The following is a 14,344-nucleotide window of genomic DNA, read 5'->3' on the forward strand; positions in this document are numbered from 1 at the left end:
AGAGCAGGGAGACAACATACAACCATCCCAATTGTATAAGTTATAGTCTAGTCTACCATACAGATTGGACAAAATTACATTCTATTCATAAAAAAGAAAGTTACATAGTGCCGCTTTAACATATAAACAGCTAGCCAGCTACCTAGATTGTAACATAATCTGGCCACAGGAGAGCTGTGTAAATAGACATCACAACCTTACTAACATCTATGAAATCCACAATTTTACAGAGTTTCATTAGAAAACGTGCAACATCATTTTATGCCGCCTAAGGCCATTAACAGTACACTGAGCACTATAACTATATAAATATAGTTTTAAAAGTCAAGTGGATGGCAGAGTAAGAGTTCACACCGATTATACAAAAAAATACAATGGTGAACAATATAGTTATAGTTATCTTTATAGTTATAGTGCTGCTCAGTGTGAACGGCACTTTAGACCAGGAAACATACCTCTCTCCTGGACCACAATGGCCTTCCAGGTTGGTATGATGTAATATCACATCTGTACAGGTTCTTGAAACTATCTGGGCCGTAGATCTGCCTTTGCTCCATGCAGATCTGCAAAATTGAGGCTTTAGAAATCAAGGCTTTGTCATTTCAATTGTGTGAATATTTAGACAAGTGGTTACCAACATGTTCCGGATCAGAGCCCACCCATGTTAAGTGGTCAGATGGGAGAAGTTCTTGGAAATGTCATAATGAGCTCAAGATTCAGATAGGCTTGTTAAAATGTTTCTCTTCCCTGTCTCCCTGCTAGCTGTCCTACTGTCTGTCTCTCCTACACTGTCTCCGTAATAGCTGTCCTTCCTGTCTGTCTGTCTGTCTGTCTGTCTGTCTGTCTGTCTGTCTGTCTGTCTGTCTGTCTGTCTGTCTGTCTGTCTGTCTGTCTGTCTGTCTGTCTGTCTCTCCTACACCGTCTCCCTACTAGCTGTCCTACTGTCTGTCTCTTCTACACTGTCTCTCTGTTAGCTGTCCTACTGTCTGTCTGTCTCTCCTACACTGTCTCCTTCTCCTCGAGCAAGAGAGCAACACCATGTACAGATTGCTCAAACCAATATTGCACGATGTACTGTATACAAGGTATCTGTTACATGATGACTTATTGTATTTTTTATTATTATGTTGATGTTTCTATTGCTGCAATAGTATTTAGCGATGCTGTCGGGCAAAAACCTCATATCTCCATATTTCAACTTTTAAAAGATTTTTCGTAAATGATCGCCCTACTTCATCATACTTCAGTGTCACACAAAAGTAGCAAAACAGACCAAACTACAACACAGAGCGTCACATTGTGTGTTTAAATTTGTATTTCAGCAGGGCCGGCTCTACCATATGGGCACTTTGGGCACGTGCCCAGGGGCACCTTTCACAATTTTGTTTTTGACAGTGTCAAATTAGCTAGATTAGAGAAAAAAAAGAAAAAGAAACCTAAAAAAGAATTGCACATGAGGGGGGGGGCCCATTGCAGTTCCAGTGCCCAGGGGCACTGAGAGGTGTTAATCCAGCCCTGTATTTTAGTACAGTAGAGTTTCAACTTCTAATATTTGTATTTCTGTCTTCCTCCCGCCTATCTCTGTTGTTCTCTTAGGTGGTTAAAGTTCGCCATCTAGTGGACAATGGTATGTCCTTATGCTACATTTGGATATTTGTACAGATCCTCTTCATGTGTGTATGTCCCATCTAATGTAATATTATGCATAGTAGCAGTATTTAATGTGAATGGCTTTACTTTCATTGACCTATGTGTCTGTTAATCTAAAACAAATCCTGATATCCCTATGTTGGGCCTGTCATTATACTGTAGGTGCAAACCTTCAAACGTTTTCGAGATTGTAGATTGGCTATTTTTGCCGCACGACACCATCGTATGACAAAATATAAATAAGATTTAAGAGGTTAATGTATATTCCATTCCATGATGTGTGTAACTTAACAACTAAATCTTCACACCCAAAGCTTTAAGAGAATGAAGCTGAGATGTTGACACCCTCTGTTTGTACCAGGAATCAGCCATGGAGACACTTAAGGGCCTTATGTTGGATACTCTGAAGGAGCTGGAAAATAATGAGTTCATGACGTTCAAGTGGTATCTGCAACAGCCTGGTAACGTTGAAGGCCTCCAGCCGCTCTCAAAGTGGCGCCTGGAGCACGCTGAACCGACGAGGACTGTTGATCTCATCATCCAGTACTACACCAGTAATGGAGCTCAGGTCATGGTGAATGTTCTGAAGAAGATCAGGAGGAATGATCTACTGGTCAGGTTTTTAGATAAACCCAACGTACATGAGGTATGTGCACTGTCCAGAAACTGAACACAATGGTTGTTGTGTCTGAAAGCAGTCACTAGTTCAGTAAACACACTGATGTACACGAGCACAACTCTGCATCACACATGCACATGATTTCATACACAGACACTTGGCAATGATTTAAGTTATAATACACTGCAACCACACACACACACACACACACACACACACACACACACACACACACACACACACACACACACACACACACACACACACACACACACACACACACACACACACACACACACACACACAAGCAGATGAAAGATTAAAACATGGAGCAAATTGAAAGGAGTAAAAGTATGCAAATGGTGAAGAAATGCAAAAAAATACCAAACACACAATTATAGGGCGACACATTTAAGTTCCTTCCCTTGCAGTAGGCTGACAATCCAAGTGTGAAAAACAGGTGAACTTAAGAAAAGATCCAAGGCACTCCGCTCAGTTAAGTTAAAAGCCTTTATTTTGTAATGGCTTTGATTGGCAAAGTTAAAAAAACGCACATGTGACCAACGTGTTTCGGGCTCAAGAGCCTTCATCAGGGTCCAATAATCATTTACATGTGTTGACCTAAAATGTAACCCTTTCCAAAGAGCATCTGTTTTCAGTTTCTGATAATTAAAGACCCACGCAGCGCTTTCTTGTTTGTTTATTCAACACAATTATAGAGGTGTGAAGTAACCTATTAGCAACCCTCCAGCGTCCATACAGCCACACACCACCAGACTATTATCAACTTATTGGTGTAAGAAGGCTGGCATACGTACAACATAACAAAAATAAACAATAACATAAATAAATAGTAACGCTAAATAATGCCAAGACTAGAATAGAACAAAAATAAAACAACTACATCAACAATAAAACTAAACAGTAGTGGCAGTCAGTGTAAGTGAGTAAAGTAGTAAAGTAAAGTAAAGTAAATAAGTAAATCATATTATGTAAACACATTAAGGAAGGCTCAACACCTGGAAGCGGGGGTCACTATAGAATGGGACATAAAGTGTATCAAACAGAGGTTCAGACACACAGCAGATTTGGCCTCAACTTAAAATCTAAAATGAACGCTACCAGAGCATTAAACATAACAGTTACAACCTGTCATACCAGAGACCAGAGGAAAAGCTGCATGTTAAATGAAGCTTTCCCTCCCATCAGGGGCCCGCTTCAAGACTAATGTGCACACTACGATGTAACCACAGCTCGCCACAAAATACCCCTTATAGTTATCACTTTTTACTGTGTAGGTCAGAGTGTTGTAAGGTAACGTTAGTACTCGATTCCACTCTTATGACCTTCTTAATGTTTTCCTCTATGTCTGTCCCAATTGGTCCCTCAGCCATTCATCACATGACACTGCGTCAGCCTCAGTCTCCCTGTGCCGTTTCTTAAACATAATGTTCTTTCTCTTACAGTATATCACTCAAAGCCTATGGAAACATTCATATTGTCCTCTCCCAGGCTCACTCAATAATGTCCCTTTCAAGAGGGAATTTCATTATCAATCCACTTGATGAGGGCATTCATTTACTGTCTTTATCACTAGCAGTCATGATTGCACAAGGTAGCCGGAGGAACACCAAGTTTCACTGTGTGCATATGCAAATCATGACAGGAAAAAACATTGAATAACCTCCATATAAAACATACTATCTTTGGTCAGCCACCTGGAATGTGACAGGTTACTGCTGCAAGGCACAGTATCAGGGAGTAAAGTAAAAACAAATATTTTTTAATTACAATATATAAAATAATTAATAAAATTGAAACTATGGTAATTATATTAAAATCAAAATTAACACACACACACACACACACACACACACACACACACACACACACACACACACACACACACACACACACACACACACACACACACACACACACACGCACCCTGCTCTGAGCAGTCAGACCATTCATACATGCAGTAAGTGTTTAATCTATATGGCTTTGTTTTAACCCTAACCCAAAGCATAAAGAGAATGAATCTTAGATGTCAACATCCTCTGTTTATTCCAGAAATCAATCACGGTCACACTTGAGGAACGTATCATGGAAACTCTGGGTGAGCTGAAAACCATAGACTTGGAAAAGTTCCAGCGTAACCCTGCCCTTAAGGCAATACCAGAGGAAAAGCTGCGTAGAGCTAACAGGCCAGACACTGTCGACCTGATAATGTACTACTACCCGGATGCTGCAGAATATGTCATAATGAGTGTTCTACAGCAGATCCACAAGGATGATGCTGATACACTGGCGCGGCTTCTAGACATACTCAAAGGTAGGTGAAGAATTAATGCTATTAAAACATTAAGGCTATTAACATTCCTGTAGATTGTAGTGGTAATTCATACACGTAACGTGTGACGTAACGTGACATAACAGAAACAAATTTGGGGATATTCTGAATCTTCAACTGTTAACATTACAAACGCAAGCAGTGCCCATGTAGGAGACGTATGTACAGTATATGTACAGTATAAGGCTATATAAAACTGCCCAAGATATGTAATCAAACCAAACTCAGAATTTGACATTTCCATGACTACCATCAACAGGATCCAATGAGAAGAAAAGGAAAATAAATCGAGAGGACCTGAGAGATGACCCCGATGCTAGTACATCAACAATACCACGAAAATGGCTCCCAGTCAGTGAAAAATGGAAGCCTCAGTTAGAGAAGCTTGCAAACATGGATGACAGTAAAGTTACAAAAGTTCAGAATCTTGTTTATGGGAGTGATAATGAATTCCGCATAGCAAAGGGAAGTGATGGAGTTGAGGTCTTCTTGGGGTTAAGAGGTGATGGCACTGAAGTTGCAGTTAAGAGAATGTCTAAAACCCACGACCTGTACGGCGACCTGAAGAATGATGAACTATATCTACGTCTTCCAGAGCTTGAAGATCCTTCGATTGTACGATATGTTGACTTTGTAGAGGATAAGTACTTTGGTTACCTTGCTCTTCAGTTATGTGAATACACACTGGAAGAATACATCAAAACACTTCCAGAACAGATGAGGAAACCCCTGACACCCCCTGAAACCCTTGCAAAACAGCTCCTCAATAGCTTAAGAATTCTTCATTGTCAGGATAGCACAATTCTCCACCGGGACATCAAGCCTCAAAATGTCTTGATTGGTAAGAAAACAAGCAAATAATATCAGAATTATAAGCAACTGTGTTTAATTATTTTAATCTAAAACCTGTTATTATATTGATCTACCAACTTTCCCCGCAGATGGTCAAGGCAAGGCAAGATTGGCAGATTTTGGAATAAGCCGACGAATAGACAAAGGAAAAACAACCAGTAAACCCACAAGCGCTGTAGGAACACAATGCTGGATGGCAAAGGAGACTTTGGATGCAGATGCAGATGCTGAAATAGGTTATAAAAAAAGCACTGATATCCAGGTAATTTTTTTTTATCTGCGAGAACCATTTAATTCATGAGAAATACATACAAATATCTTAACTCATTATCATGCTCATTCTTAAGCCGGCTGGGATGTTGATATATTACATCCTTTCTGGAGGACACCATCCTTTTGGCGACAACAGGAGATGTGACATCAACATTATGGATGACAAGCACAACCTGGATCATGTTGATGATATGGTCGCTAAGGATCTCGTTGAGTGGATGATCCATGGAGAACCAAAGGAAAGACCTACAGTGGAGCAATGCTTGGCTCATCCCTTCTTTTGGCCAAACACATGGTACGTGTTTTTGTTCCACACATTCATTCATTCATTCATTGATCTATAAACACTATTTCAGCATATTATGTTAATCTGTTTGATCAGACAGTAAGGTACTCATATATTACCAATATGTTTGAAGAGAATCAGAATCTACTTTATTGTCACATCACTGGTTTACAGGTGTAAATAAGTGGATAAAATGTGTTTTAGCATAAGTTCCATCTTTTTCTTCTTCCAGAAAGGGTTAAAACGTTAAATCAAACGTTAAATAAGCATGTCAACGAGAACATTAAAACAAATCTAGATATCTACATATATACTAATAGCATAAGACCAGCACATACAGTACATGTACTGTACATGTACATGAGGTTACACATACACGTAGCATAACAGCAGCACATACAGTACATGTACATGAGGTTAAGCATAAGTTGCAAAAGTGGTGACACATTGGTAGGTGTACATAGCGGCAGGTAGTGGTACGGTATGTGCATGATTAGACATAATACCACATGGGGCAGATATGTGCATGATTATACATAATAATAACACATAGGGTTGTTGATGTACATGATTAGACATAATAATAACTCATAGGACAGATATGTACATGATTAGACATAACAATAATAACACATAGGACAGATACTGTATGTACATGATTAGACATAATAATAACATCGGGCAGAAACCTCTTATCTCCATATTTTCATTTTTAGTTTTTTTCTGTAAATTAACGCCCTACTTGATCATACTACAGCGTCACACGAAAGCAGCAGATCCGCAAGCTTGAGCTTGCGGATCTGCTACTTTTGCTACTTTTGAATTTAGATCCTGAAAAGTAACAGTTTTGGACTGTACTGTATGAGCTTTCCACCCGACAGAGACGATATCCACATGAAGACTAAACTCATGTTTTCACTATTTTCTTCCCAGGAGAGAGGAGTACTTGGAAAAGATTGGAAATGAAAAGGAAGTTGAGAAGCATCGGAAAGCTGAAGAGGACGAGAACAAGACCAAGAATGAGGAGGAGAAGAAACTCATCAGGTCATTGAAGGTCCTCATCGCTGCATTAGAGCAGTATGCTGAGCAGGGACAGTTCAACGCATGGAAACAAAAGGTTAGTTTATTACTAATAATATGAGAAAACAGTATGACCACACGTTTATCTTTATTGTTTTCTCATTATTTGGTACCTTCTGTTATTTTTGATTCCTCCTTTATTTCTCTTAAAATGCCTTTGTTTGTGAAATATACAAATAAACCATTCCAAAGTAACTAAAGCATAATGTCAGGCTCACATCCATCTTTATATTCTCAAATCCGTGTGTGTGTGTGTGTGTGTGTGTGTGTGTGTTTTTAAGTTGTACTCTGTGTTTTTCCAGTTTGAAGAAGCAGAGGGGGAGACCACCAGGCAGTTGTTTAAGGAGATGGATGCATATAACATGAAGAAAGGCCCTGATGGGAAGCCGATAAAGAAGTTCTACTCTGACAACTCATTTGGACTGCTGCGCTTCATACGCAACCTCCATGCACACAAGTAAGTTGAATTACATCAAAAGTAACTTCCATTCATTTATGAATAAATACATATTTGGTTTATTTTATTCTAAATGAGTGGAGCATTTCGCTGGATAAAAACACAATAAACACACACACACACACACACACACACACACACACACACACACACACACACACACACACACACACACACACACACACACACACACAGAGTGACTGTGATCTCACTATAGTTGTGAATGTGGTCACAATCAGAAGTAGTGATTTGAAGGAGCACTGCTTTGTGTTCACAGACTAGAGGAAAAGGCTGCAGCTGGTATCAACCTGATGGAGATGTTCCCTGGTCTGTTTGGATACGTTTACAAGTTTGCCAAAGAACAAGGCTGGAATAACTCAAGGCTCGCCCTGAAGGATATGTTTGACTTCTGTCCCAGATGTGCGCTCACTTCCTGAACACAGTAGAAGATACAGTATCAGCACCAGTGCTGCATCCACAAGACATTGAGAGTCATTGAGATTTCATTCTACCAGTGTAAGAATCAAGACTAATAGACTCAACGTGGCCTTTTTTTCTATGTACTTTTATTGCAATTCATTCATGGTTTTACAATATTTGCATATCCTTGTAATTATTTTGATTTTCATCATTTGTTTTCTTATACAGTACACCAGTGATGCAAAAACGCTAAATTAGAACAAAGCAATTCTGAAAACAATTTGAAATCTAAATTGAACATTAAAGTCCATATGTATATCTGTATTCGTCAATACGTCTCATTCGACTTTCGAAACACAAAAATAATTAATAGTAATTCACTCAAAGTGAAGGAATCTCTTGAATTGAGATTCTAATATACAATGTTTTATTTCCTTGTGAATTACATGTTGCCGCTGTCAGGCAGAAACTTTGTGAGTTATCTGACTGAAATGATACGTAGCCTGCAAGTTTAGTTCATGCAGTATGCACTCGAGAGGTTACGTGCATGCTCATTACTGGCTGTATACAGTGTCATGCAAGATCCATACGTCATACACTGACGTGGCAATCAGCTGACCAATTGGGCGGGTTATTTAAGCTCACCTAAATCTACGTTCCTTCCGCTTTGTGTGTCTGGTTGTTGTCATGTGGCGTTTGCTCCCACCGCCACCCCAGCACCACCAGTGGGCTCTGCTATTGGTTCTGTTCTCCATGGGGGGTTGTTATTGTAGATCTATCTCCCTGCTCTTAATGGTTAATGATGGTTGTCTAATTGTGCTGAGCAGGGAGAAACATGTTGCAGAGCCTGAACGCCAAGATAAAATATTATATCCACACTTGTATTCTCATTCTATAATATTGGTTCAATCTCTTTGTTCTATTATATTGGTTCAATCTATTTGTGAGTTATATGACTGAAATGTTGCCGCTGTCGGGCAGAAACTTTGTATCCCCATATTTCATCCCCCTATTTTCCTATTTTATACTTTGTCGTATGACAGTGTCATGCGAAAGAAGTGAAAAGATCTACAAACTCAGAGCGTGTAAAAATTGCAAGTTTTGAAAAAAAAAATTGGTTTGGTTCTATAAATATTGAACCAATGAAAAATATTAACGAGCTTGTGACTAATAATCATCAGAACAATGGTTCTTATTTCCATTTCCTGAAATGTAATGTTTATTTTTTTTTAGATACAAGTTATCCTCCCGACAGTGACCATATAATACTTTTTTTTAATGTTTAATGTGCCTTGATATTCTACCTCTATCTCTATTCCAGTGGTTTTCAAACTTTACAGGCCGCTGCCCCCCAAAATAATTTCAATTCATATTCAATTCATAATAAAATTTTGTTTGACTCAGTTCCACCGGTATTGTGAACATAGCCGATACCAGCCCCAAGGTGGTGTGAGCTTGTAGGCTATTGTCAAAGTTTTTGCCTCTTAAGTCATTTTTGACAATTTGGCCAATTTGGAGACCACCCTGAGGGTCCTGACCCACACTTTGAGAACCACTGCTCTATTCCACCTCTATCTGTACTCCAGGTTTTGGAACTAGGAATGTATTTTGGTTTCTGGTCTTATAAATAGAATGTCCTCATGTTTCACTAGGTGTGATCTATTGATAAGACTATATTCCAGACTCTGTTTATTTCTGACTTTTCTTTACTTTTTAGATGATGTTTTTTTGTATAGTCCAGCTGTTCCCAAACATTTTAGGCTTCGTACCCCCTATACGTCCTGACAGGGTTCATTCCCCCTGATCCCCCACACCTTTAAAAAGCAACAACAAGAAAAGCTTCATTATTAAAGAAATATTATTAAATTAGTAAGTGCAATAAGTGCAATTGGCTGCATTTATTGATTTGTAGAAAATATATATGTATTTTTTTAATCAAATTGTAAATGAAACAAAATAAATGTTTTGATTGCTTGTTTGAAAAATCCCTCTTGAAATATTTTTGTCAAAAAGCTGGATTTCTTAATAAAATATCATTGCATCGTAGCTATGAGTGTGTGACTCTTTTCCTTTACAAATGTCAGTGTCATGTCTTTATGGAGAGATATTAATCTGATCTTTATGTCTTGTGTTGAGAAATCATATCCAGTGATAGAGCTCTTTATAGAGAGATATTAATCTGATCTTTATGTCTTGTGTTGAGACATTATATCTAGTGATAGAGCTCTTTATAGAGAGATATTAATCTGATATTTATGTCTTGTGTTGAGACATTATATCTAGTGATAGAGCTCTTTATAGAGAGATATTAATCTGATATTTATGTCTTGTGTTGAGACATTATATCTAGTGATAGAGCTCTTTATAGAGAGATATTAATCTGATATTTATGTCTTGTGTTGAGACATCATATCCAGTGATAGAGCTCTTTGTAGAGAGATATTAATCTGATATTTATGTCTTGTGTTGAGACATCATATCCAGTGATAGAGCTCTTTGTAGAGAGATATTAATCTGATATTTATGTCTTGTGTTGAGACATCATATCCAGTGATAGTGTTCTTTATAGAGAGATATTAATCTGATCTTTCATAACAGCTTCCTATAGGAAAACAGGAAAACACAGATCTAGGACACAGCTCTCTGCAATAAAGGGACAAAGCTAAAATAAAACAACACCTAAGAGTTAAATAACTCTATATTGTGAAATGATTTTTCAGGCCAAGGACCCCTTAGCTGAGAGAGGTGAAGCAGGGACCCCCCACTACATATAGGTGTTAATGTTTATTTTCAGACATTTATTTAACGACTTAAACACTCAATACTTAGTGAACTTGACCTTTGGCTCTGTACTTGGTCTGCTCTTTTTTCCCTGTACACCAAACCTCTTAGCCGAAAATAGCCGATCTACAAGCTCACAACTTGTAGATCGGCTATTTTCGGCTAATGTTCTCCCCCAGAATAGGGATGCGAGGGTTCAGGTGGTTAATGTAAAAATAAAGATTTGGCGGCCCCCCTGTGGTATCTCTGACACCAAATAATGCTGTCACTCTGCATTGACATTTGGGGAAAGCGGAAAAAAACAGGCTTTGCTGTTCCGTGCACATGGTAATGGTGAATGGCTCTGTGCAAAATCAGATCAATTGCTCCAGGCACTGAGGAGAACCGGGCAGAAGAGATTTTGGGCTCACCACCACCCACATAGAGCTCTGTCGAATTATAGGAGGATTAGCGCAGAAGTGCAATTGGTGCATTTATTGATTCTATAATGAAGGGACAAAGCTAAAACAAAACACTTAAAATAAGAGTTAAATGGCTTTATATTCTAATAGTAAGGATTTCTGTAGAGTGTTTAAGTAATAGTTCTTTAGTGAACAAAATACATGTTCAGGACGGGATAACAATCATCCAATCAGGAGAGAACTCATACAACATAAACAAGTGAAATTGGAAGTGACGAAACAAAATTGAGCAGAAAAATGTGGAACTTGGACACTTTAAACTGAAGCTGACAAATTAACTTAGTAGGGTTCTCTCAGCTGATTGGATGAAATTGACGTCCCACCTGAAAATGTCTTTCCTTTTATGAAAGATACTTCTAGTACTACTACTGCTACTTCTATTACTGCTACTGTACCACAAACAATAATAAAAACATTTCATAGAAGCCTAACTCTTTTTTAAATGACTTAAAAATACTTTATAAAGATGATATTGTGCATTCCCAACTCTATAAAGTAACAATTCAACATCTGAATGGAAAACAACAACAAAAGGGAATGGATTATTTTTTTAATTTCAGGTGTATTACATAACACGGTGTGTGTGTGGGGGGGGCGTGTGATAACAGAATGGGACTCAAACCCACAACCTCCAGTGTACGGTACATTGCGCCTCCTGCAGCTGATCATTTCTATGTCCTCAAGACTCCACAGCTTTCACCTCCTCTTTGGGCTCCTCCACCTTTTCCTCCTTCTTTGGACAAAACTCTACGGAGGAGAAGAGAGAGGGAGAGAGCGAGAGCAAATTCATATCATATGTTTATTATATGATTGTTTGTTTTGTTATTTAACTATTTACCTTCACTGTGAGTGACGGCATCAGAAACATGTTTTATGACAGTAATAACACATACCAGTCTTCCCATTGTAGATGAAGTGACGAGTCACTTCAAATTTCAGACATTCAGCTTGTTTCTTGTTTGACTCCTGAGCAGCTGTCAACTCCTCCACATTCTGGTGTTTACCTTCTCTTCCTAACACACACACACACACACACACACACACACACACACACACACACACACACACACACACACACACACACACACACACATACACAGCTTGTTTATGAATGCAATTTGTAAAATGTTGACTTTAAACCTAGGCCTGTTAGGGGCTGTGTGTGTGTGTGTGTGTGTGTGTATGGATGTTGTTGATGAGGACAGTAGAGAAGTGACCATTTTGGAGGTGGGAAGCCTCGATAATGTCCATACATTTGTTGTGAGAGGCCTGCAGATTTACAATTTAGGCATTTAGCAGACACACTTAATCCAGAGTGATTTACTGTAAACTGAAGCAGATTGCAGGAATGCCCAAGCCAAGAGCTGATAAGGCATTGGCTAAATTCTGTTCAGTCTGTGATAATTGTCAGTCGCCACATATGGAGGAGACGATGATTCCTGTATCTGTGATCTGTATCCTGAAATACTTATTGTTGAGTTTCCCAAGTTTGAGCATCTACTATTGTTTGTGTTCAAGAATTTCTTGTTAAATGTTAACACAAATACAGATGTTAAATGTGTGTGTGTGTGTGTGTGTGTGTGTGTGTGTGTGTGTGTGTGTGTGTGTGTGTGTGTGTGTGTGTGTGTGTGTGTGTATCTTACTGTAGTAGAGCAGGTATCTTCCCAGGGTTCCAGTGGTCGCTCCCTGGTAGATCATGGTCAGACAGTCAGGGCAGAAGGTCTGGTAGAAGAACACTTTGTCTGGGTCACTGGTACGCTCTGTCTGCACACCTCCCGTCTCCCTCACTGCAACACACACACTCTTTTTGCGAACGCAGCGGAAGGAGGCGAAGGCGCGCCTCCGCGCAAGTGGAGCTTACTATGAAACCGTGCTCGGGTTGTGTCTCTGTGTCTCTGTGTGTGCTGTGCTCGGGTTGTGTCTCTGTGTCTCTGTCTGTGTGCACTGCCTGCGTGCAGCTCCTCTGAGATAAGTAAATGTCCAATTTAGACGTACCATACATCAAATGAAAGGTCTTTGAAAACTGAACACACCTGTCAAGGTTGCGTTTAAGCCCGCCCCTTCCCCCGGAAGCCACGCCCCGGAGAAGGCTCCTAAAAACTCCCCATTGAAACCCCATGTTAAATGAAAAGTGTCCGAATCGGGCATTTTTTTCATATTTTTTTTGCGTTCGCTTACTTGTATATAATATAGTATTACTATATATGTGACATTTTAGGATGGTGATTTTATGAATGCCACATTATATTCTTGTTTAACCCTTACCCATCTACAGTACGCGTGGTGAGCTTATAGATCAGATATTTTCGGCCACCGCGCAAGTATAAATCAAGCTTAACTCTAACCCTCCCCCCCTCCCAACCTGTACATGTAACCTCTAAATGTCTAATCATGACCCTAACCCCACCCTGAATATTTTACTAATTGTAAGCCTAACTCTAATACTTTCTTAACAATAGAACAACCATTTGTCTTGTAATGACCAGAAACAATTGTCCTTACAACGTCTATTTCTCAGATTCAACTATACTTGTGGGGACATCTGGCCCTCATAAGTATAGTAATTCAAGTATACACTACAGTATGTTAGTCATTATACACACTGTATCCTGCTTGCACTGAAAACACACAGTGCATTGAACATACGAATATGATGATAATGTTTTAATATAAAGTGTAGAATATGATGATAATGTTTTAATGTAAAGTGTAGAATATGATGATATTGTTTTACTCACAGTAGCTGACATCATGCAGGGCGACAGACACACTGTCTGTGTCCGCAGTGGTGTTCATGTAGTACCTCACACATGAGCCATCCCTGCACCACAACACGCACACACGCACACGCACACACACACACACACACACACACACACACACACACACACACACACACACACACGAACACACACACACACACACACACACACACACACACACACACACACACACACACACACACACACACACACACACACACACACACACACACACACACACACACACAGCCTGTTAGCCAAACAGTGCGGTGGAAACTGAGACATAATGCTGTCCTATATTATATGCAGTATAATGGTAATTTGAGAAGGAGGATACTGTGGGTTAACCA

General features: G+C 39.2%; 1 protein-coding gene across 5 annotated transcripts in view; it reads left to right on the top strand.

Annotated features, from left to right (window-relative positions):
- The window catches only part of LOC308081494 (2-5A-dependent ribonuclease-like), a 40,036-nt gene extending 30,000 nt beyond the window's left edge, over window positions 1-10,036 (top strand). For 4 of the 5 annotated variants that reach the window (XM_080457870.1, XM_080457873.1, XM_080457872.1 and 1 more), the window contains exons 7-15: window positions 1,597-1,627; window positions 2,012-2,296; window positions 4,343-4,604; window positions 4,882-5,463; window positions 5,564-5,736; window positions 5,822-6,042; window positions 6,967-7,150; window positions 7,395-7,570; window positions 7,848-10,036. In XM_080457870.1, the coding sequence (XP_080313996.1) occupies window positions 1,625-1,627; window positions 2,012-2,296; window positions 4,343-4,604; window positions 4,882-5,463; window positions 5,564-5,736; window positions 5,822-6,042; window positions 6,967-7,150; window positions 7,395-7,570; window positions 7,848-8,007 (2,046 nt within the window). In that variant the 5' untranslated portion in view covers window positions 1,597-1,624 and the 3' untranslated portion in view covers window positions 8,008-10,036. The remainder of the gene's footprint in view (window positions 1-1,596; window positions 1,628-2,011; window positions 2,297-4,342; window positions 4,605-4,881; window positions 5,464-5,563; window positions 5,737-5,821; window positions 6,043-6,966; window positions 7,151-7,394; window positions 7,571-7,847) is intronic. The other variant, XM_080457874.1, reaches the window with a different exon arrangement.
- The last annotated feature ends 4,308 nt before the right edge of the window (window positions 10,037-14,344 follow it).

Source organism: Gymnoscopelus braueri (assembly GCF_963280865.1).
Source record: "Gymnoscopelus braueri genome assembly, contig: SCAFFOLD_267, whole genome shotgun sequence".
Taxonomy (NCBI): Eukaryota; Metazoa; Chordata; class Actinopteri; order Myctophiformes; family Myctophidae; genus Gymnoscopelus; species Gymnoscopelus braueri.